The sequence below is a fragment of the Macaca fascicularis genome, chromosome 7, assembly GCF_037993035.2.
Source record: "Macaca fascicularis isolate 582-1 chromosome 7, T2T-MFA8v1.1".
NCBI classification, from domain to species: Eukaryota; Metazoa; Chordata; class Mammalia; order Primates; family Cercopithecidae; genus Macaca; species Macaca fascicularis.
In genome coordinates, this window is record NC_088381.1 from 8,264,400 (window position 1) to 8,290,038 (window position 25,639).

The 25,639-nt window shown below is 45.2% G+C and overlaps 1 protein-coding gene across 5 annotated transcripts in view; it reads left to right on the forward strand.

The window, feature by feature from the left end:
- Window positions 1-25,639, forward strand: part of ENTREP2 (endosomal transmembrane epsin interactor 2) — a 446,665-nt gene that overhangs the window by 365,830 nt on the left and 55,196 nt on the right. For 3 of the 5 annotated variants that reach the window (XM_005559031.5, XM_045397159.3, XM_065547678.2), the window contains exon 4: window positions 10,506-10,640. The exons of the other annotated variants lie outside the window; for them this stretch is intronic. In XM_005559031.5, the coding sequence (XP_005559088.4) occupies window positions 10,506-10,640 (135 nt within the window). The remainder of the gene's footprint in view (window positions 1-10,505; window positions 10,641-25,639) is intronic. 5 annotated transcript variants of the gene reach the window in all.

Here is a 25,639-nt window from a genome sequence, read left to right on the forward strand (position 1 = left end):
AGTTTTAATTGATCTCAAACTTCTTATGTTGGTGACACACGTGTGAATATAAAATGTTTAGGCAGAACACGGAAGGGATTAAAACCATCCAAACTAAATTAAGTTAGTAATCACATGTGGTGGTAATTTCTTTTTCTGAAGTACCTTTATTGTGATATAATTCACATTTACTGTGATATAATTACACCCACTTAAGGTTTAAAATTCAGTGGTTTTTAGTATATTTACTGAATGTGCGTCACCACAGTCAATTTTAGAGCATTTTCATCACCTCAAAAAGACATCCCATACCCTTTATGTCCCACCCCTGGATTGGCCCCTGTCCCCGACTGAGTCCGAGACAACTACTAAGCTGCTTTCTGTCCCTGTGGGTTTTCCCGTTCCGGACGTTGAATGGAATCATGTAGGGTACAATCTTTGGTATCTGACCTCCTTCACTTAGCATAATGTCATCAGGTCCACCCATGTTGCACTGTGATTATGGAGATTTTGGGGCCTTACCAGTGCCTTTAAGTGCCTGGAGCATCACCAGCATAAGGGCTTTTGCTGTGGTCTGAATATTTGTGTCCCCCGCGAATTGCTATGTTGAAATTCTAACCTCCAAGGTGATGGTATTAGGAGGTGGGGTCCTTGGGAGGTGATTATGTCATGCGGGTGGAGTCCGCACGAGTGGGTTAGTGCCTTTCTAATAGAAGTGCCAGAAAACTCCCTCGCCTCTTCTGCCAGGTGAGAACACAGTGACCCATCTGTGAACCAGGATGTTACCATACACCAAATCTGCTGGTGTTTTAATCGTGGACTTCCCAGCCTCCGGAACTCTGAGAAATAAATGTCTACTGTCTATAAGCCACCCTGTCTGTGGTATTTGCTATAGTAGTCCAGAGTAAGGCAGTTATGTCGTCCTGTGTCATTGGGGCTGGTGTTGTGGGGACCCTCTCCCACCACCAGCAGGGATGCTGCAGGACAGTGGCGTTGCTCAGAAAGCAGGACAAGGACAGAGTGAGGCAAGTGAGATGCTTACCTCTGCAGCAGGACTTAAGGTGGCTCATTCTTGAGACAAAGGAAGCAAAAATGATTGGGTTAGGGAGGAATCATCAGGTTACTGAGAGTTTTTGTCAAAGTGATGGAAACCTACAAGTATTCAAAAATACTTGAATACTTCTGTTCATCACAGAACACAATCAGCAGAGATAAGAGGCTCCATGGGTGAAAATACTTACCAATCATATATTTGATAAGGGGTTAATATCCAGAATGTATAAATAACTCCTGCGGCTCAACAAGAACACAGACAACCCAGTTTAAAAACAGGCAAAGGACTTGAATAGATATTTCTCCGAAGAATATATACAAATGGCCAGTGAGCACATGGAAAGGTACACAACATCACTAATGGTTAGGGAAATGCAAATGGAAACCACAATGAGATACCACCTGACACCCACTGCAATGACTATGATTTTTTGAAAACCCAGAAAGGAAGTGTTGGTGAGGATGTAGAGAAGCTGGAAGCCTTGTACACGCTTGGTGGAACATAAAACGGTACGACTGCTGTGGAAAACATTATGACATTTTCTTAAAACATTAAACAGAATTGCCACATGATCCAGCAATTCCACTTCTGGGAATTTACCCAAAGAATTGAAAGCAGGGACTCAAATAGATATTTGCACACCCATGTTCATGGCAGCATTATTCACAGCAGCCAAGTGCTGAGAACAACCCAGGTGTCCATCTACAGATGAGTGGATCAAGAAAATATGGTAGATGCATCTGATAGAACATTCTTCAGCCCTAAAAAGGAAGGAAATCCCCGACATGTGCTACAATGGATGAACTTTAAAGACTTGCTGAGTGAAATGGGCCAGCCGCAAAAGGACAAATACTGCCTGATTCCACTTGCAGGAGGTACCTGGAGTAGGGAATCCACACAGAGAGAAAGTAGAATGGGGATTGTTGGGGGCCTGTGGGGGAGAGAATGGGGGTTTGTTTAGTGGGGACAGAGTTTCAGTTTGGAAAGATGAAAATGTTGTGGAGGTGGATGGTGGTGATGGGATGATGGTAGCGCAGTGAGGTGAATGTGTTTCATGCCACTGAACTGTGTGCTGACAAATGGTGAAGATGGTAAATTTTATGTTGTGTGTATTTTACCACAATTTAAAAATTAGGGTCTAGTTTTCATAGCTTTGTTTGAACCTTTGGGAAAAAAAAATTAGGGTCTAGTTTATACAAATCTATTCTTTAATGAAAATAATAACAACACCAATAACACCAGCAAATAACGTTGGCACTTTGCATTTTTACCTTTCTGATCTCATTTGATCCTCACTGGGGCCCGGGAACCTGAAGCCCAGAGAGGTCACATGGCTTGTCCTGGGTCACTTCATGGCACTTAGGACTGTGAGTAGACTGACTCTGTTGCTCGTGCTGCGCCTCTTTCCTCCTCGAAGCAGACTCCTCACATCCAACGATACTGGCCTTGGTGTGCCCACTGTGAGTTCTTGGGCTTGACACATGCCAGCCTCTTCCCAGCCCTCTGCCCTGCTCTGCCTGCAGGCTCAGCCTTCCCACACTGCCTTACCTTTAAGAATATCTGAAGGTCACATACCCATCCCATTTGTACTTCTGTAAGAGAATCATGGGGGCATCCCCCTCTTTCTGTTGCATAAGCCCTTTCTACTCCCAGACAGGCTGATAGACCGTAAATAAAGGGGGCAGGCTAGCTGTTAAGTGCCCCAAAGAGATTTGTGAAAAATTACTGTGGCCTCATTTGCAAAGCTCTGAGGTGTCGTTCCCAATGACCCGAACACTGAGGGGTACTCCCGAAATAAATCTGTCAGCCACTTGCACACCCAGATGTCGAGGTCAGAGAACTAATCAGGAGATTTTCAGAATTTTTCTAAGAATTAATCACAAACTCAGTGAAATAACTGATGGAAAAGATTTATTTGGATGTCTATTCCCTGGGGTCATTGAAGGGTTATTTTATTTGATAAATCGTGCTTTCCAGCCAAGCTGATCCTCCCTCCCTTTCCCTGGATGATGCTTCAGACTGAGGAAAATGTCTTGCCGTTTATGATAGCTACTTCAATCTTAATGCCTAGCCTAGAGATGTGATCCTCTGAAATAATTCCTCGCATGTTTTTGAGATGCAAGAGAGTGACCTGTTTCAGGAGAGCTGGACTCCAGTCCAGTTGATCACAGCAAAGGGAAACAGTTGAAGCCAAAGAGGATATAGATCAAAGGGTACAAAATTTCAGTTAGATTGGAGTAAGTTTTAGTGATCTGTTTCACAGGATGATGACTATAATAAATAAATAATGCATCGTATATTTCAAAATTGCTTAAGAGTAGATTTTAAATGTTTTCACCACAAAAAAGATAAATATGACGGCCAAAAAACATATGAATAAAAAGCTCATCATCACTGGTCATTAGACAAATGCAAATCAAAACCACAATGAGATACCATCTCACACTAGTTAGAATGGCAATTATGAAAAAGGCAGGAAACAACAGATGCTGGTGAGGCTGTGGAGAAGTAGGAACAGTTTTTGTTGTTGTTGTTGTTGTTGTTGTTGTTGTTATTTTGAGATGGAGTCTTGCTCTGTCACCCAGGCTGGAGTGCAGTGGCGTGATCTCGGCTCACTGCAAGCTCTGCCTCCTGGGTTCATGCCATTCTCCTGTCTCAGCCTCCCGAGTAGCTGGGACTACAGGCACCCGCCACCACGCCCGGCTAATTTTTTTGTACTTTAGTAGAGACAGGGTTTCACCATGTTAGCCAGGATGGTCTCGATCTCCTGTCCTCGTGATCCCCTGCCTTGGCCTCCCAAAGTACTGGGATTACAGGCATGAGCTACCACTCCCGGCCCTGGGAATGGTTTTACACTGTAGGTGGGAGTGTAAATTAGTTCAACCATTGTGGAAGACAGTGTGGCGATTCCTCAAGGACCTGGAACCAGAAATACCATTTGACCCAGCCATCCCATTACTTGGCATATACCCAAAGGGTTATAAATCATTCTACCACAAAGACACATGCACATGTATGTTTATTGCAGCACTATTTACAATAGCAAAGACTTGGAACCAACCCAAATGCCCATCAATGATAGACTGGATAAAGAAAATGTAGCACATATACACCATGGAATACTATGCAGCCATAAAAAAGAATGAGTTCATGCCTTTTGCAGGGACATGGATGAAGCTGGAAGCCATCATTCTCAGCAAACTAACACAGGAACAGAAAACCAAACACTGCATGTTCTCACTCATAAGTAGGAGTAGAACAGTAAGAACACATGAACACAGGGAGGGGAACATCATACACCAGGGCCTGTCAGGGGATGGGGGCAAGGGGAGGGAGAACATTAGGATAAATACGTAATGCATGTGGGACTTAAAACCTAGATGATGGGTTGACGGGTGCAGCAGACCACTATGGCACATATATACCTGTGTAACAAACCTGCACATTCTGCACCTGTATCCCAGAACTTAAAGTAAAATAAAAAATTTTTTTAAAAATGTGAGGTGATTTGTGAATTAGCTTGATTCAATCATTCTGCAATGTAAACATTACTAAGACATCACACTGTACCCCATAAATATGTAGTATAGAATTATTTCTCAATTAAAAATAAAATTAAAACAGAAACTACATAAACAGCAGCATAATCAACCCAAAGCAAGTAGGTGGCAGGAAATCATAAATGAAAGAGCAGAAATCAATGAAATAGACGACAGAAAACCAATGGAGAAAAAACAATGAAAAAGGAGCTGATACTTTGACAACATCAACAACATTGACAAAACTCTAGCAAGAAAAAAAGTTAGAAGACACAAATTCCCAATATCTGGGAAGAAACCGGTATATAACTACAGACCCAGCAGACATCAAAAGGATGATAAGGGAATAATAGGAATGGCTTTACACAAATGAACTTCACAACTTAGATGAAATAGATCAATTTCTTGGAAAACACAAACTAACATAATTCATACAATATGAAATAGAGAATTTGAATAGCTCTATAATTATTAAGGAAATTGAATTTATAATTCTAAAACTTCCAGAAACAAAATCTCCAGGTCCAGATGGTTTCACTGGAGAATTCTGTTAAGCATTTATAGAATTAATACCATTTCTAAACAATTTCTCTGAGAAAATAGAAGGAACATTTCCAGATTGATTTTTGTGGAGGTAATATTGCCATGCTACCAAAAACCAGACAAAGACAGTATAGAAAAATAAAACTACAGACCAATATCCCTTATTAATGTAATAGAAATACAAAAATCCTTAACAAAATAATAACGAATAAAATTCAACATGTCTGAAAGGAATTATACATCATTGCCAAGAGGGATTTATTCCAGGGATTCAAGGCTGGTTCGGTATTCAGAAATCAGACAATTTATTCTATCATATCAACAGGCTAAAGAAGAGAAACCACATGGTTATATCAATTGATGCAGAAAAAGCATTTGGCAAAATCGAACACCTTTTCATAACTAAAAAGGAAACTTAGAAAAATAGGCACAGAGAACTTCCCAACGTGAAAAAGAGCATCTACAAAAGACCTACAGCCAACACACTTAATGGAGACTGAATGCTTTTCCCCTAAGCTCGGGAACGAGGCAAGCATGCTCATTCATACCACTTTTTTCAACATAGAACATAATGACATAATTTCAAGCCAATGCAGTATGGCAAGAAAATAAAATAAAAGGCATACAGATTAGAAAGGAAGAAATATAACTAACCCTGTTTGTGGATGACATGGGTATCTATGTAGAAAACTCAGAATCTTTAAAAAATAAATGGAACAAAACAAGCCTCTTAGAATTAATAAGTGAGTTCAGCAAGGTTGTAGGATACAAAATAAACATACAAAATTCAGTTGTATTTCTTGTGTATTAATAGTGAGCTTAATTTCTTGTGTATTAACAGTAATACTGCATATTAACAGTGAAGCATATGGACACTGAAATTAAAAATCGCTTAAAAAGATACATAAGTGTAAATCTAACAAAACGTACACTGAAAACTACTTAACAATGATGAAATAAATAAATTGGAAAATTCAATGTAGTAAATATGTCAATTTTCCCCCAGTTAATATGTGGGTTTGGGCTGGGCGCAGTGCCTCACGCCTGTAATCCCAGCACTTCGGGAAGCCAAGGTGGGCAGATCACCTGAGGTGAGGAGTTCAAGACTAGCCTGGCCAGCATGGTGAAACCCCATCTGTACTAAAAATACAAAAAAAAAAAAAAAAAAAAATTAGCTGGGCGTGTTGGGGGGGCACCTGTAATCCCAGCTACTCAGGAGGCTGAGGCAGGAGAATTGCTTGAACCTGTAAGGCAGAAGTTTCAGTGAGCTGAGATCATGCAATTACACTCCAGCCTGGGCAACGAGAGCGAAAATTTCATCTCAAAAAAAAAGAAAAAAAAATGTGGGTTTGATTCAATTCCTATCAAAATCCCAGCAACATTTTTTTTTTTAGACAATGATAGTCTTATTCTAAAATATGTATGGAGACCAGTTGTGATGGCTCATGACTGTACACCCAGCACTTTGGAAGGCTGAGGTGGGAGGATCACTTGAGGCCAGGAATTCAAGACCAGCCTGGCCAACATGTCAAAACCTTGTCTCTACTAAAAATACAAAAATTAGCCAGGCATGGTGGCGTGCGCCTGTAATCCCAGCTATCTGGGAGGATGAGCCATGAGAATCACTTGAACCTGGGAAGCGGAGGTTGCAGTGAGCCAAGATCATGCCACTGCGCTCCAGCCTGGGTGACAGAGCAAGACCTGTCTCAAAAAAAACAAAACAAAACAAAACAAAACAAAAAAACGTATATGGAAAGAGAAATAATTTTGAAAAATAAGAATTAAATGGGAGGAATCAATTTTTTGATTTCCAGACTTAAAGCCACAATAATCAAGACTTGGTGATTGGTGGAAAGATAGATCAATGGAACAAAGAGAGAATCCAGATATAGACACACAAATATGCCCAACTAATTTTTGACAAAAGTCAAAAGGAATTCAGCAAAGAAAAGATAGCTTTTTCAACAAATGTTGGAACAATTGGACATCTATAGGCAAAAATAATCAACCTCATCCCAAGTCTCATATCTTACACTAAAAGTGACTGAAAATGGGTCATGCAATCAAATGTAAAATTAAAATTATAAAACATTTAGAAAAAACATAGGAGAAAGATCTAGGACTAGGCAGAGTTCTTAGATCAACACCAAAAGTGTAGGAGCAAAAATACATGAGTTGGACTTCATCAAAATTTAAAACTTTACTCTATGAATGATCCTTTTGAGAGGATAAAAAGATTAACTAAAGACTGTGAGAAAATATTTGCAAGCCACATATGTAACAAAACCATGGACTATATATGTTTTGTCTTTTATGCTGAGTTAAAACTGTTTTATTTTATTATTTGTTTAGTGTCTCTGTTTCTAATTTACTCTCAAACTTCCCAGGAGAACTGAAAGTCTCCTCTGAATACAATCCCACCCGTCAAGCTTTCTGTCAGCTTCATTTTCTTAGAGACGTTTCCATTGAGCCTCTGTTTCCTGCTTCAGTCTGGACAAGTCAGCCTATAGGCAGTCTATGTATTTACCATGTGAGGACATCCTTTTCTCATTTTCTTAGAACTTCCTCTTTCTCTTTTCTGTGTTAGATCCCATCTTCTCTTTTTTCCTTGGCTTACTCCCTCATTCCAGGGAGGAAGTACCTCTTCCGGTACTTTCTTGGCTAAAATTAAAAAGACTAAAACAAGCCCAAGCCAGGATGTGGAGTCATGGGAACCCCCAAACAATGCTGGTGAGTGTGTAAATGGGAATGGCCACTTTGGAAAGTGACTTAGTATTCTCTGCTAAAGCTGCACATTCCCAGGGACCCAGCAGCTCTGATCAATAGGTATTTTATATCCAAAAGATATATGCAGATGTAGGTACCAGCAGACCAGTACAGAATATCAAAGCAGCATTAATCTTACTGCAGAAAAAATTAGCAACAATCCAAATGTCCATCGGCAAGAGAATAGATACATAAATGGCAGCATATTCACACAATGTAATATACAACAGTGAACACGATCAACTATATTTACATGCAGTAAGGTAGATGAATCTTATAATTTTGAATGAAAGAAGCCAAATACTAAAAATATTGTATGATTCTATTTATATCAAGTTAGAAAACCAGGTGAAACTAAACTATAGTGGTAAATGTATCAAGGTGGAAGCCTAGAAGTGATTATTTAAAAAGTAAGGAATGTGGTGAGCAGCGAGGGGGAGGAATGATAGGGAATGAGGCATGGAAGGCCTTCTAGGAACATGGCCATGGGCCCATGGGTGCTTGGTTATGATAAATCATTGAACTGAATATGTTTGCTTTGTGCACTTTTTCTGTATGTGTGTTAGGTTTCACAATGTGAATGGTTAAGAAAATGAGCAAAGATGAAAACAAACCCACCCACCCCCAAATTAGATACTGTTATATTAGCTACTGCATGGACAGAAATGTCTAAGTCCAACATTAGCAAGCATTGGTGAGCGTGTGGATTAGCCTGAATTCACACCCTATTGGTGGGAGTGTCATTTGTTTGAGTTATTTAACACATGGTTTGATCTTACCTAGTAATGCTGTGTGTGCGTGTACCGTAGGGCAGAACAGTTCTGTGGGCTTGCTCCATGGGCCTCCTGGGGCTGGAGAGCTGGCAGCTCCTGGAACCTGTTCTTTTCCTGCTGTATGTTGGAAGTTGCAGGGAGAGGGTGCAGAAACACGAAGCCTGTTGAGGTCTTAAGTTCAGAACCTGCAAGCTACCACTTCTACCCATATTCTACTGCTGAAAGCCAGTCGCAAAGCCCACCTGACATGGGGCAGGGGGTGGCGGGGGGTGGCAGGGGCTAAGTCTTAAGCTAACCTGAGAAAGTGAAAGCTGACCTCCTCCGGTGAATATCAGCACATTTCTTGGCTCTGAGGATGCTGCATTACCCCTCCCCCAGTATTTAGGATAGGCAGACACATTGATACCTGGAGGTTTTATAAGTATTGCCTCAGCCTCAGTAATACTGCATGCAATGAAAAATTATTTGTTACAGTTATAAATGGCCAATATTTGTCTGAAAAGTATTTGTACTTTGAGTTGGCTGCTGTAAACATATTATCTGTTGGAAAGTAGGGCACTTCTTAGTCTAAGGAAAATAACTTGTTTCATGTTCAGTGTTATTTTGAATAAAATTGCATAGATTTTACTGATTTTTTTTTTTTGTTTGAGATGTAGTCTCGCTCTGTTACCCAGGCTGGAGTGCAATGGCACGATCTCAGCTCACTGCACCCTCCACCTCCGGGGTTCAAGTAATTCTCCTGCCTCAGCCTCCTGAGTAGCTGGGATTACAGATGCACACCACCATGCCCGACTAGGTTTTGTATTTTTAGTAGAGACGGGGTTTCACCGTGTTGGTCAGACTGGTCTTGAACTTCTGACCTCGTGATCTGGCTGCCTCAGCCTCCCAAAGTGCTGGGATTACAGGCGTGAGCCACCGCACCTGGCTTGATTTTCTTTTTTAGTAGTTTTATGTCTAAGACTTTATTATTTTTTAGCTATGTATTTTTGAGACAGGGTCTCAATATGTTGCCTAGCCAGGCTGGTCTCAAACTCCTGGGCTCAAGCGATGCTCCTGCCCCGGCCCGCTGAGTAGCTGTGAATGCAGGTGGCATACCACCACACCTGGCTAGGACTTGACTTTTCTAAAGCTGCTTTTCTCCTAGGCACTGGTAACTCTGTTCCCTTCCTTCTCACTGAGACTCTCATACTCTGTTTTCATCTAACACTGCTTTTTCAAATACTTGAAATACATTGTTTTTCCCTTCCATGGTTTTCCATTTTCCAAGCCAGTTTTATTCATTCAACATGTATTGAACACCTACAACTTACTGCCATTGTCAATACTGTGGTGATAAGATGCACCTGTAGCTGGATAAAGTCAGTCTTCAGTAGCAGTGAGGCAGGAAAACCAGACAAGGCCTCAAGGATGGCGCTGGAGTTGGGTCTTGAAGGATGAGCAGGAGTTTGATAGGCCATGAAGTGAGGCAGGAAATTTCTGACTATGGAAGGAGAATGAGCCAAGGCACAGAGCTAGGATAACACATCTCAGTGCATACATCAGCGTGAGTGATTTTCAGTTTATTGACCTTTATCTCACTTTGCAATCCACCTGCCGTTTTCTCTAATGTATAGCTTAAGTTTCTTCAAATGTACTTTTACTTTTTTATACATAGCTTTTTAAAATAGGAATTTGAAGTCCTCCTAATGGCCTGGGTCAATAGAAATTGTTTTTGCTTTACTACTTAAACACACTGAAACAGGCTGTTTTGAACTGAGCCATTTTCCTGTGTTCTGAATTGTGTCACTCACGCGTACCCTCAGGGGCTGAATGCCTGTTAACGGTGAGGTCTGTCTGTGTTCCTCTGTCTAGATTAAGTTTGACAGTGTGGAGGTGTGTGTCTGCTGTGAGCTGCAGCACCAGTCGTCCGGCTGCAGCAACCTCGGGGAGACGCTGAAACTGAACCCGCTGCAGGAGAACTGCAACGCTGTGAGGCTGACCTTGAAGGTGACCCCGCTGGGCGCTGCTTGTGCATGCATTTCATCCCATGCCTTACAGACAGTTTAGGAAGCTTTGTTATCATATAGATTCCTTTCAGCTCTTAACTTCCTGGGGTAGGTTCAGTGCGAGAGGGAATATCTTTCCAGAGAACATTTGAAAGGATTACAGATTTTGATTTTGAAGGTGTTGCTTTCTGGATCTCGCTTTGCATTTTTGCCATTTCATTGTCCTACCTCTGACATCTGCAAAGTCGGATGCAAATGATTGAAAGTCTTTACAAATGCGGATGGGAGGCATTCTATGGCTTTTCTGACTCTTTTGGCTGTTGTTCCATCAGGGAACAAATAGGGATTTATTTTGCTTTTTAAAAGATTTTTGGAGGAAAAAAAAATCAGTCTCCCGTGCAGTCTGTTCTCATGTGTAGCATCTGATCTTTTAAAAAAAAGTGATTTGGAAAAATTGTTTATATTATTTTATTTTTTCTTCCACATGTTTTATTCTGAAAAGCAAAATTGGCTACTTAAAAATACGTAAGAAGAGTGAACCCAATTCTTCTGTTTCCCCTGAATAAAACTGTGCCAAAATTTTTTAAAAAGATGTGGCACAGGCCGGGTGCAGTGGCTCACACCTGTAATCCCAGCACTTTGGGAGGCTGAGGCGGGCGGATCACTTGAGGTCAGGAGTTCGAGACCAGTCTGGCCAACGTGGTGAAACCCCCTCTCTACTAAAAATATAAAAATTAGCCAGGTGTGGTGGCGGGCGCCTGTAGCCCCAGCTGCTTGGGAGGCTGAGGCAGGAGAATCATTTGAACCTGGGAGGCAGAGGTTGCAGTGAGCCAAGATTGAGCCACTGCACTCCAGCCTGGTGACAGAACAAGACTTCGTCTCAAAAAAAAAAAAGGATAAATAAATATAAAAATATGTGGCACAGTCCAAGGAACTCTCAGTTGGTGGTAAAATTGTGTTTGCAGCATGGAGGGGTTCTAGCGTGTGTGTAGGGAATGCAGTATGCAGGGGATGGGAAACTGCAGAGAGCCACCTTGGATCTGGGGAGACGAGGAAAGCGTTGACCTTGAGTGCCTGTGATTAGTCCTCCATGGGTGGTCCCCAGCTGATAGACAAGCAAAGATGTACAGAGAGAGAGGATGCAGCTCCTCTCTGTGGTAGGACTGCACCTGGCTCACAGCACCTGCCATGTTTTGCACGGAGGAATGGTCCAAGGTGAGCGGTCCCAGCAGCTCACCAGAGTGACAGATGCAGCGGGGTTGGAGGAAACCAGAGCGGCAGCACTCCAGAGCCCATCCCATCATGGGACCAGGTGTTTCATGCTGCCCACATTACCTACGCCCACATTTCTACCTCACTGCATCCTGGGGCCTGCTGGTCAGTGCCTGAGGTCTGCCATGGCCTTTCACAGCCCTCCTGGGAGGGGACACGGGCAGCCATTGCTCACTCTGCGATCTCATTCTGACAACTGCTAAGTCTCTTCTTCAACCTGGAGATATCTTCTTGAGTATGAAGATGCATTTGGGCCTCATGTTACCTCCCGTTCCTCAGCTGGCTGGTCGGGGTGTTCAGTGTGCTCCTCTAAGGTGCTGGCATTCTCCTTGAAGGCCTTCACTCATGGGACGTAGGACCTGGTTTTCGTGACTCTCCAGCCCCTGCAGTGGTGACTGTGACTTGAAAGGTAATGCTGGTAAAAAAACAACACTGTCTCTAAGAATGCAGTCTCAGGTCTAGTGGAGCTGGTAACCTTGCAGTCTCGCTCTTATTCACTGTTCTGGTACATTGGTGAGAAAAGCCCTTGGTATGAGGTGGCAAAAATGGCGTGGAGTAAAGGCCACTGAAGTCCAGAAGTTCCAGGGAAGGCTGGGAGCCTAGCTGAATGCATGGCACATCCCCATGGGTATTCAGATTGCCCGGGACACTGGTAAGAGTTGATAGCAAAAGAAAAACCACACCATTTCAAACTCCTTAATGAATTTGTGTACAAAGCCTGCCTGGAGGTAGGAACTATCAAAACTGGTGGCAGGAGGCTCAGAGGAGACAGGAGTTGTGATCAAGGTGCGAGGCCAATGGTCTGGAAGTGGCAGCAGTGGCTTAGGTGGTAGGAGAAGAGACAGCCTGCCCCTGTCCCCTACCTGAGGACCTGTGCAAGGAGCAATGGCCTTGGCAGGGACTGACTTTCATCTGAGATCAAGAGGACCAGGGACTATTGGAAGTGAGTATCTGTTTATTGCTGTCGTCCAACTTTGTTGCTTTTCAAAATTGTCTTGGCTATCATTTCCTTTGTAATTCCATATAAATTTTAGAATCCACTTGTTCATTTTCTACTAGAATCCTGCTGGGATTTTAATTGAGATTGCATGGAATCTACACATCACTTTAAAGAGACTGGATGTATTCATGATATAGTTCTTCATTTATTTAAGTCATACTTCATTTCTCCAGTGTATCTTTTCTTCATCAACCTTGTGTAAATTTCAGTATATATATCTTAACATATTTTGTAATAGCTATGCTTAAAGTACTCCACATTTATGGGTGCTATCCTAATGGTATTTTTTAATGGTCTCTTATTCACTGCTAGCATATAGAAATTTGATTTTTGTTACCAATCTTTTATCCTGTGGTCTTGCTAAACTCACATAGTTCTGGTAGCTCTTTTGCAGATTCTTTGGATTTTCTTATGTAGACAGTCACGTGCTATGCAAAGAGAGGCAATTTTACATCTTCCATTCTCCAGACAAACAGAGCCAATAGGACAGATATAGATAGGTGAGAGAGAATTTATTGAACGAATTGCTGACATAACCATGGAAACTAAGAAGACCTATGACAGCCCATCTGCAAGGTGGAGACCCTGGAAAGCTGGGAGTTTGGCTCAGTCTAAGTCCAGAGGCCTCAGAACTAGGGAAACCAATGGTGGAACTCTCAGTCCAAGGCCAAGAACCCGGGGGGAGGGGTTGCGCCAGTGTGAGTCCCAGGGTCCCGGGCGAGAGCCTGGAGTTCTGATATCCAAGGGCAGGACAGGGTGTCTCAGCTCCAGAAGAGAAAAAGAAAATAATTCACTTTTCCTCTGCCTTTTTGTTCTAGCCAGGCCCCCCGCCAATCAGATGGTGCCCCCCAGCATTGAGGGTGGATCTTCCCCACTCAGTCCACAGACACACACCAATCTCCTCTGGAAACATCCTCACAGACACACCCAGAAATAATGCTTTGCCAGTTCTCGAGTGTCCTTCATCCAGTCAAGTTGACACCTAAAATAAACCAACACACATTGCAATCCGGATGCCTCTTATTTCTTTTCCCTGTTTTATTGCACTGACCAGACTGCCCTGTACAGTGTTGAATAGATGTGGTGAGAACAGATGTCCTCGTCTTGTTCCTGCTTTTAGGGATTAAGTATAATGTTAGCTCTAAGTTTTTCGTAATGTTTATTATCAGGTTGCAGAAGTGCCCTCCTAATCTTAGTTTGCTGAGAGTGGTTTTTTGTTTTTTGTTTTTACCACTAATGGCCATTGAATTTTATCAGTCTTTTACTGCATCTGCCTAGATGTTCCTGTACATTATCTTCTTGAGTCCACTCAAATGGTGAATAACATTGACTTTTGAGTGGTAAGTCCGCCTTGCATTCCCAAGATAAATCCCACTTGGTCATTTTTTCCTCGACTGTTTCCAGTCCACTGCTGACCCGGTCTGTCAAAGGCATTCTTCATCTCTGTGCCTGTTTTTCATTCCTAGCATTTGCATTTGACTCCTCCTCATTGCTTCCATCTCTCTGCTACCTTACCTCGGTGATCTTGCATCTTGCCTACCTTTTCCACTGGAGCTGGTGGTGTCTGACTGCATCCACCCTAGGTAAGTGCCCATGTCTCTCCTTGGAGACTCTGTCTTTTCCTTAGAATTTGCTGCCCTGTGACCTCAGCTGTCTGATGGGTTCAACTTAAGCTGGGAATTCGCAGAACCCAATGTCTTCTTCTTGTAACAGTGGGGCAATGTTCTTTCGAGCTTTCTCTATCCTCAGCAGAATCTGGAATCATGTTCTACATCATTTTTCCCCCTGGGTGCAGAATTCTCGAGGAAACTTTTTCCCGTCTAGGGGTTTATAGATGATATGTTATTCTCTTTTGCATTGAATATCTATATAGGGAAAAATCTTAAAGTCAGCCAAATGCTTTCTCTCCTTTAGGTATGTGATGGTCATTAATGCTGTTTTAAAATATGTCTAGCTCTCCAATTTCCTTTTACATGGTAAGATTGTACTTCCCTGTCCCCTCATGGTTGCTGGGGGCCATGTAAGCAAAACTTATATGTACCATTTTCAAGTCAGAGTGTTTAAATGTGGTGTGAGGTCTTCCAGAGCTCTCTTTCCCACTGGCACAGTAATTGGCAGAGTGGAGGTGGTGGCAGCGCCATCAGCCTGGATCACTACAGTGAGCAGAGCCCCCTGCACCTTACCCACACTGGAAATGTAGCATGAATGACTAACAAACTCTTTTGAGACAGGGTCTCAGTCTTTTGCCCAGGTTGAGTGCAGTGGCATAATCACGGCTCACTGCAGCCTCAACCTCCTGGACTTAAGAGATCCTCCCACCTTAGCCTCCCAAGTGGCTGGGACTGTAGGCATATGCCACCACACCCAGCTAATTTTTTTATTGTTTGTAGAGACAGGGTCTCACTGGCCCAGGCTGGTGTTGAACTCCTGGGCTCATGTGATCCTCCTGCCTTGACCTCCCAAAGTGCTGGGATTATGGGCATGAACCACTGCCCCTATCCCTGTTGGGTTTTTGTAAAGCTTCTCTTCCTAGCTGTTTTCTGCAGCAGGCATTACCTTTTTCCTCTGCTTGCGATGTGATCTTGAGTCTTGGCAACTCCCTCCTCAGCTCCTTCTGTCTTTATCTTTTTTTCCCATGAGCCCTTGTGTCTTTGCTTTCATCTCAGATTGCAGCAGCCTTCTCTCCTTGGTTACGGTTTGTACCCATGGATGTCTCTAGCTAGTTAATTACAGTGAATTTTTCAGTGTATGTTAGATCTTTTTCAGATCCCTTTTCTGAAGTATATGGATACTTCAAAGCACTAAGGCAGATTCCTAACCCTTAAATTCTATCTCAAGCATTATGCTCTATTTAAATAGTTAGCATAATTAAGATTTTGTACTTCCTTCCCATAATTATAGATACTTCTTCCTTTGAGAGTCATGTGCCACATTATCTAGTTTTCGGATAATTAGTGGCGCATTTTTAATATACTCCTTACTCTTGAAAAGTCAGCCAAGCCAAGCTGTGCCTGATGACTTTCACTGCAGTGAAAGGATCTTCTACAGGGACCCGGTGTTGCTTTATTAAAACTCTTGGGCAGCCAAACAAATAAGGGCCACTGGAAATGGAGACACTCTGGGAAGAGGCTGCTCTACTCTTTTGCACAGATGTCCATGAGAGCCCCTTCCTATCACCTGCAAAATGTTCTTGACGCTTAGCTAAAGAAGGAGCAAAGGAGAACGTTCCTTTGATTAGTTTCTCTTTCACTTGCTCCTTTTTGGTTGGCAATTAAAGCAGGTCCACTGATCTTTTCCATAGTCTAATGTGAGGCTCTGTGTATCTGATTAGTAGCACTCCATGTCTGAATTTCCCATATTAAATTATGGATTATCTATACTTAGTATGTAATGAACTCAATTTATGCGGGGGAAATCCTATGTAATTGGCTTGGGAATCAAAGCACTTTGATTTTAGTTGTGTTTGAATTAACTGATACTGACTTAATGAGATTTGTCCAACTACTTGCGTCCTGTCAGGCCACCCTCCCTCCTTCCTCCCCTCCCATACCTGGAAGGCTATACAGGCACAACCCATCCTCAGGGAAAAAGCAGAAACCAACTTTCTTCGTGGCCAAAGAGGAATAAATTTGGCATCCAGAAGCCCATGCCGATGTTGCTCATCCCTCGGATTGTCTTTTGTTGGTTCTGTTGGTTTGGAGGCACCGAAACCCCTTGATCTCTGTTCTGCCCTTCCTGACTGGCCTGCTCCTGGATTCTGTTTTCTTTCTTTTTTTTTTTTTTTTTTGGCAGAGCACCTCTGGGGGCCAGTAAGCCTCTCTCGAGGATATTGATGGTTTCTTACCTCCTTACGGGGGTGAGCGAAGAGCAGTGCAGAGGGCACACAGGGAACCTGGAACCCCACCACAGCGCACAGGAATTCACAGAACTGTAGAGCCAGAGGGAGGGTGCATTGTGGCGTCCGTTCACCAATGGTGCGGCGTGAAGGCTGCAGCCCTGAGGGAGGCAGGTGGCTCCTCATGGGTCCCTGAGCAGGTCCTGGTGGAGGGCAGGGCCCCTCCGAGGGTCTCAGGTCCTGGACCCATGTCCCTGCTCCCTGATGACAGGGCCTGCCTCTGGGCATCTCATTATGAATAGTCAGGAAATAGGGTCTAAAAATTAGGATTTCAGTATCTGCTTTCTCAAAGCCTTTGACAGTGGTGGACAAGTGCTACTGAAAAAGCAAGGCTACAGACCCCCTTTCCTGCCGAAACCAGTGTCTCGGCTTCTGTAACAAAGGATGACAGAATAAATACGCTTAAACAATGAAAAGATGCTTAGGTAGGTTGATGGCCATTTTTGCCAAGTCAAACCCAGCACAAGACTGTGACATATTTTTGGAACGGTATTCACAGAATTTTTTTAAATCACAAAAATCAGAACTGTTAACTGGTGAAATGTGCTTCATAACATGCTGACACTGCATCTAGCCACCTTGAATGCATTGCTATATTCAACAATGTCCTTATGGTTTTATCATAGTGACCTAATTCAAATCGGAGTTAAAGATCTTATTCTTCTTTCATGTACCTGGTTTCATTTACTGAGCCACAATAAACCAGATTACCCAGAGAAACCTTATCAATGGACAAGGAGATAAAAGTTTCCCAAGAAATCAATCAGTTATTGAGTTTATGTGCCTTCTTATCTTTGTCTCTAAGAAAGTTAAAGAAAAAAAAAAGGCCAGACAATTTCCTAAAAAACCCAGAGACCTGAAAAATAAATTCATCCTTTAATCTTGAATAAGTCCTACCCATGCTAAAGAAATAAAAATGATTTTGAGAATAAATGAATGGTCAATATTTTGTGATGAAACTTGCAGCATTGACTGGCTTTATGAAACACCACACGCACACACATCACACATGCACACATACCCCACACACACTAATAATCCCCCCACACCACACACATGCACACACATACCCCACACACATACCCCCCAACATACACCACAAACACCACACACATACCCCACACACTACATACCCCCCACACACAACATACGTACCCCCCACACACAACATACGTACCCCACACACACAACATACGTACCCCACACACCACACACATGCACACATGTGCCACATACCACATACCCCACACACCACACACATGCACACATACCCCACACACACCACACACATGCACACATACGCCACACACCACATACCCCACACCACACACATGCACACATACACCACACACCACATACCCCACACACACCACACACATGCACACACATACCCCCCACACATACCCCCCCACACACCACACACACCACATACATATCCCACACACTACATACCCCACACACACACTACATACCCCCCCACACACCACACACATGCACACATACCCCACACACATACCCCCCACATACACCACACACACCACATACATATCCCACATACTACATACCCCACACACACCACACACGTACCCCACACACACTACATACCCCCCCACACACACCACACACATGCACACATACCCCCCACACACCACACACGTACCCCACACACACTGCATACCCCCCACACACACCACACACATGCACACACATACTCCACACATATACCCCCACACACACACCACATACATATCCCACACCCTACATACCCCCCACACACCACACACGTACCCCCCACACACTACATACCCCCCACACACACCACACACATGCACACCTACCCCACACCCCCCGCATACACTCACATGCATACCACTGCTAGAAGCCACCTTTCCACTCTCAGAAATGGACGCTACAGGGCATGACAAGTGGACCACATCTTAATCCAGCTTTCCCCTCTCCTACGTTTCTAAGGGGGCAGTGGCAGGTTCCTGGGGTCGAGGGCGATGTGGTCAGAGATGAGAAGGATGTCAAATATCTGGTCTCCCAGTTATGCTGGCAACCATGGGCCCATTTAAGGGAGCGCCTAGAAGTACCAGGCTCGGCTGACCTTTGAACCCAACTCAGCCGAGGCAAAGCTGCTCCCTCCTGATGCGGGACTTGTTTCCACCGTGTCTCTGGTATCCGGCGTCACTGTAAGCCTGCCTCCAGCCTGCGTGTCCCAGTGGTATCTGCGTTCCCCCGTGGGGTTGAGATGCGGAGTCTGGCTGGATGTCCACACTCACAAGGCCATGCAGCATCAGTGTGGCAGCAGTCTCTGAAAGAGTCGTGGGGAGCAGCCATCCCACCAAAGGGGGCTGGGACTTGCCTGTACCTGCTAAGTTAAAGCCAGGTCCGAGGTTTTCAGATGTTGAGCTAAGAGTGATATATCGATAGCAGTCTCATTCTCTCCCAGTCTTAGGCTGGTGGGCAGAGCCCCAGGGACAGCCTGTGTGGTCCGCCTCTCAGGACTGTCTCTCAGCGTCCCAGCCCCGCCAGGCCTGGCTCACAGGCTGCAGGTGCAGCATGCCTCCCCCTCCCCTTGCGGTCTGCAAAGTGAAAGTCCAGGTGTGGAGAGGGCAGGCGAGGAGGGGCTGTTCACTGCTCGGGGAAGGCTGCTTTCTGTGGAGCCAGGCCCTTGCCTTTGTCCACCCCAGATGGTTTCTCCTCCAAGTCCCCCTCTCTTTCCAGGGAAGATACGTGGCTTCCCAGGGAGATGGTCCACGCAGAGCCCTAGGATCTCACGCTCTTCCGCCCAACCACCTGACCTGGTTGTTTCCTTGAACTGTGTGCCGCCTCCAGGAGCGCAGCCCTCAGGCCGTGGCCTCCCTTCCTTCAGCTTGCTTTTCTAACTTCCAGTGCTCTACTCTCACACACCACTCAGCACGAGACTTCTGACACCAGCTGTATTCATTTCCCCCATACACCAAACCATTCTCCAGCAGACACCAGCTGGGTGTGCTCAGTTCAACTCAATTTTGACACTCTTTACCTGGAGACAGCGTCGGATCCCACAGGTTAAGGGCTCAGCCCCAGAAGATCACCCTCACTTCTCATGCCAGTCACAAGCCCCAGGTTGTGACCTGCACTTCTGGCCAATGGGGCATAAACTGGGGCTTCCACAACCCCCTACTTGGATTTTATTGAATTGCTAGAGTGGCTCACAGAACCCAGGGAGAGGCTTTACTTCCGTGCCCTTGTTGATTATAAAGGATAGGAGGCAGGATGCAGGTGCACAGCCAGGTGGAGAGACGCAAGTTGGGACGTCGGGGGGGGTCCCGAGCACAAGAGCCCCTGCCCCGAGGAGCTAGGGTGCGTCTCCTTCTGGCACGGGGATGTGTTTGCTGACCCAGAAGCTCTCTGAACCCCTCCGTTCAGGGACTTTTATTTAGGCTGCATCATGTAGGCAGGATCGATTTGTAACTCCATTTCCAGCCTCTGTCCCTCCTCTGGAGGATGGGGAGTGGGACTGAAAGCCCCAAGCTCATAATCATGGCTCAGTCATTCTAGTGACCCAGCACCCATCTAGAATTCCATCAAGAGTCATCTTGTTAGAGCCAAAGACACTCCTGTCACCCAGGAAATTCCAAGGGATTTAGGAACTGGGGTCAAAGACCAAATACTGAAACAGAAGTTTCTGTACTATACAGCCATGAAAAAAGAATGAGTTCACGGCCTTTGCAGGGACATGGATGAGACTGGAAACCATCATTCTCAGAAAACTAACACAGGAACAGAAAACCAAACACCACACGTTCTCACTCATAAGTAGGAATTGAACAATGAGAACACATGGACACAGGGAGGGGAACATCACACACGGGGGCCTGTCAGGGGGTGGGGGACAAGGGGAGGGAGGACATTAGGACAAATACATAATGCATGCAGGGCTTAAAAACCTAGATGGTGTGTTGATGGGTGCAGCAAACCACCACGGCACATGTATACACCTGTCACAGATCCGCATGTTCTGCACGTGTATCCCAGAACTTAAAGTATAATTTTAAAAAGAAAGAAAAACTATAAACAACAACAACGAAAAGAAGATTCTTTAGTGCCCCTGTCACTCAGGAAATGACAAGGCTTTTAGCAGCTCTGTAGCAGGGACTGAGGAGCAGAGACCAAAGATATAATATATAATATATATCTTATTAATATTTCAGACAGCCCCGTGTTGAGTGCTCCGCAGCTTCAGCCAGATGCCACCGTGCGATACCGCCCTTCTCCCTATGTGTGAGCCATGTCCACCCGTTCAGCCAGACGCCACCGTGCGATACCGCCCCTCTCCCTATGTGTGAGCCATGTCCACCCGTTCAGCCAGACGCCACCGTGCGATACCGCCCTTCTCCCTATGTGTGAGCCATGTCCACCCGTTCAGCCAGACGCCACCGTGCGATACCGCCCTTCTCCCTATGTGTGAGCCATGTCCACCCGTTCAGCCAGACGCCACCGTGCGATACCGCCCTTCTCCCTATGTGTGAGCCATGTCCACCCATTCAGCCAGACGCCACCGTGCGATACCGCCCTTCTCCCTGTGTGTGAGCCATGTCCACCCGTTCAGCCATCCCTGCGCCAGTACCTGAGAGCTGCTTCTCGTACTGCCTTTCTGTGGTGTCTCCCTGGCTAACAGGCATCCCTAGATGAGCCCAAATATCTGCTCTCTCTTTGTCTGCTTCCTGAGCGACAGGACCAGTGGAGCATGCCGCACAGCCTGTGGGTGAGCAGCTTATGCGTCTGTGGTCACCAGCCTGGCCTGGCCTCCTCACTGCCTGGCATTTCTCCTGTCTTCCTCTGGCTTACAGCAAGGGGCGTGGCACAAATTATACTCAGTAACTGTTTTTTTTTTTTTTTTTTTTTTTTTTTTTTTTTTTTTTTTGAGACGGAGTCTCGTTCTGTCGCCCAGGCTGGAGTGCAGTGGCTGGATCTCAGCTCACTGCAAGATCCGCCTCCCGGGTTCACGCCATTCTCCTGCCTCAGCCTCCCGAGTAGCTGGGACTACAGGCGCCCGCCACCACGCCCGGCTAGTTTTTTGTATTTTTTTTGTAGAGACGGGGTTTCACCATGTTAGCCAGGATGGTCTCAATCTCCTGACCTCGTGATCCGCCCGTCTCGGCCTCCCAAAGTGCTGGGATTACAGGCTTGAGCCACCGCGCCCGGCCTAGTAACTGTTTTTGAAATCAGTAGGAGTTTTTAATAATTAACTAAATTTTTGAGCACCTCTTCTGTGTCTGGGTTGGGCACTGGATGTGCAGAGATAAGAGACACTGCCCTCCAAGTCTACTGAGGGAAACAGACAAGACAAACAGACAGTTGGCCAGGAGCAGTGGCTTCCGTCTGTAATCCCAACACTTTGGGAGGCCGAAGCGGGTGGATCACCTGAGGTCAGGAGTTCGAGACCAGCCTGGCCAAAATAGTGAAACCCCATCTCTACTAAAAATACAAAAATTAACTGGGCGTGGTGGTGTGCTTCTGTAATCCCAGCTACTCGGGAGGCTGAGGCAGGAGAATTGCTTGAACTCGGGAGGATGAGGCCGAAGTTAGCAGAGATTGCACCACTGCACTCCAGCCTGGATGACAGAGTAAGACTCTGTCCCCCTCTCCCCCCACCAAAAAAAAAAAGAAAAGAAAGAAAGAAAAACAGACAGTGACAGTGTAATATGTTGTGTTTTCACTATGACCGGAAATTAAAATATTAAATTAGAAGTATTTTCAATCCTCCTCTCTGTCCTGAAGGAGAACCATTATTTTGTTGAGTAGGATGATGGATGCAGTTTTCAGTGTGTGTGGGTGATATAGGGGTAGGTTGGCTATAGGAAAAGAACAGTGACATCTAAGAAGCTGAGGAAGTGGGAATATATGAAAAAATTCTGGGATTCTATTGCTGAATGATACCAAACACAGCTCTAGGTATGTGGTAATGTGAACACAGATGGTTGGCCACGTGCACGTACACACCTACCTCACCTCTAATCCTAGCTGAAATGACAGAAAACCACAAAAATGGCTGAAGACCTGTATCTTTCCTTAATGGCCAGTGCATCACGTGCATTTTTCTAGAATGTCTAGAAATTCCTGCCAGGCATATTGCATATAAGACCAGAACAAAAAAAGAGAAAGAACAGCTTTGAACTCAGCTGTATGAGGCCTTCTGGGAGGTTACTGGAAGCTATGCTGGGTCTCAGATGTGCCCTCATTTTGAAGAACAAGGACTGACAGGTGCTTGGTGGGTCAGATGTGGAATCACCTATGGTGCCGGTGGTAATTTATGGGGAGGGCGGGTTCTAAAGGCCTTTATAATTTCTGTAAGTCGCACCCCCACTATCTGAAATGGATGGTGGACATTTTTAAGGTCTAATGCAATGTACTGTGCCAACACAGCTTTAAGATACACCTCCTTCCCCTGCACACACAGCCTCCTTCCAGACTGCAGTCCCGTAGCCTCTGCTGATTTGAAATTCTGGAGCCACCACTAAGGGAGCCACTGCCTTCGGAGTGTTTTGGCAGCTGTGATGTGGCAGGATTTAGGGCAGCTTCTTGGGAGACTCTGGGACTCAGATGGCTGTGCCACACAGGTGGTCTCCCTCCTTCCCCCAATGCAGGGACCCACAGTTTGGGGCACATTCAGATAAAGGAACCACAGAGAGACAGTCCCTCCTTCGTTCCAGCGGTGGGGTCTCTGCCATGCCAGCACAGGCTGGGTTTCAGGATCTCAGGAGAGGGTTCTATTTAGGGTTAGTACAAACTAGATGGTCTGGGATGGTCCAGCGTAGATATTAGTAGATAGCAAATCCTTTCCAGTTTATAGCTCAGTATCACCAGACTGCTTCTTGCCCTTCTCAAGACACAAGATAGGAAGTCTCAAATACAAGAAGAGCTGATACTGATTAAGTCTAAATTTAATTTCAACAAGACCTTTCCGTTTTAAAAAATGTTCTTAGTTCACTGTGTCCCTCTGGTCTTTCGCATTGTCAAGCAAAACTAAGCTTGTCTTAGATAAGGAGAAGGTTTATTCAAAAGGACTCTTGCAACTAACAGGGGAGAATCCTTGGAACTCAAGAACTGTGAAATCTCAAAATCAATCAGAAAAGGGCTTTTCTTTTATAGGGTAGGGAGGTCAGCGAATCTTAGCAGAAACTTAAGGGGAAGTTGGGTGAGCAAAGGAAAATGACTAGGATGTGAGTCTCACTGTGGGATGAGCTGATTACTGGCGCATTCTCCTTCCTAGTGCTCACCCGGGCCCCAGGGACAAGCAGAATTCAGGCGACTATAGAGAGGAGAGCAGCCTGACTAGCAGTTAGTCCAGACAAAACAAACAGAAAGAAGGTAAGAAAGGTGCATTGTGAAAACAGAGAGATGCATTGTGAACACTTGGACAGGATATAAATATTCTTTAGTTCTGTCTTCTCTAATTCATTGAGATGGTAACCCGTTCACCCAGCACATTGAATTCTTTTTTTTTTCCTTCTTGACAGGGTCTTGCTCTGTTGCCCAGGCTGGAGTGCAGTGGCACAATCACAGCTCATGGCAGCCTTGACCTCCCAGGCTCAAGCCATCCTCCTGCCTCAGTCTCTGGAGTAGGTGGGACCATAGACTCGTACCACCATACACAGCTAATTTTATTTTTATATTTGTAGAAACAGGGCCTCACTATGTTGCCCAGGCCGGTCCCCAACTCCTGGACTCAAGTGATCCTCCCGCCTCAACCTCCCTAAGTGCTGGGATTACAGGCATGTTACATTCTTAAAGAAACTGTGTTAACAAAGTTCATTTCTCCTTGAGTATTTTTAGGCAGTTTAATTTTGTCACCACCCAGGTGTCCCTGCAGCACATCCAGCCTTCTCCCTGTATCCCTCCTGCCTTGCCTCCCCTCACCCACTAAGTTCCCTTCACAGCGCTTTCTGCCCCTTCCCATCCCTACCCTCCACCTCTGCACTCAGCCTTCCCTCTCCCAGTAACACTGTCCCCACCCACCTCCACCACCCTTGACTTGCCTCATCGCTCTATGTCGCCTGGATGTCCCTTCCTCTGGCCCCTGAGAGTGCTCCCTACGCATCTTTCTCAGGCAGCTCTGCCCTGGCTTGGTGCATCAGCCTCATGAGTCCAGATGCTGGCCAGGGCATCTCTGTGTCCCTCTAGACCGAGTTCCATGGGAACAGACCCCACGTCTATCTTCCTCTTTTCATCTCTGTGCTTGCTGCGTTGTGGGCTCGATCCGTGTGCACTGGAGGAAGGAAAGGAAGCAAGGAGGGCAGGAGGAAGGTACATATTGAGCAAAGAATATATTCCTGAAACCCGATAGTCTCATACCTGTGAGAGCCCAAAATAAAGCAAGAAAACAACCACCAATATATTTTCTGACATTTGAGTCATAGGATGCATTCATGTTACATTCCAGAAAGCACGTGCAGCCTTGCCGTTCAGTGTATTTTAAAATAGAAGCCCTGTCCTTCCTGAGGATGAGGATCCTGCCATACAGCTGCTTTTTTGCCAGCCATTGCATGTGTACTCACGTGACAGAGTCCCATACACGAGAGCGGGACCCCCCAGATTGCTCCCTGCCATCCTCCACCAGCCGCTCCCGGGACCCCCCGAATCACTCCCTGCCATCCTCCACCAGCCGCTCCCGGGACCCCCCGAATCACTCCCTGCCATCCTCCACCAGTCGCTCCCGGGACCCCCCGAATCACTCCCTGCCATCCTCCACCAGCCACTCTCAGAGGGAGTCCATTGGCTTAGCTTCTGCTTCTCTTCCCAACCTTGTCAATGGTATCACCACCACCCCTGGCTGCTCAGCTCC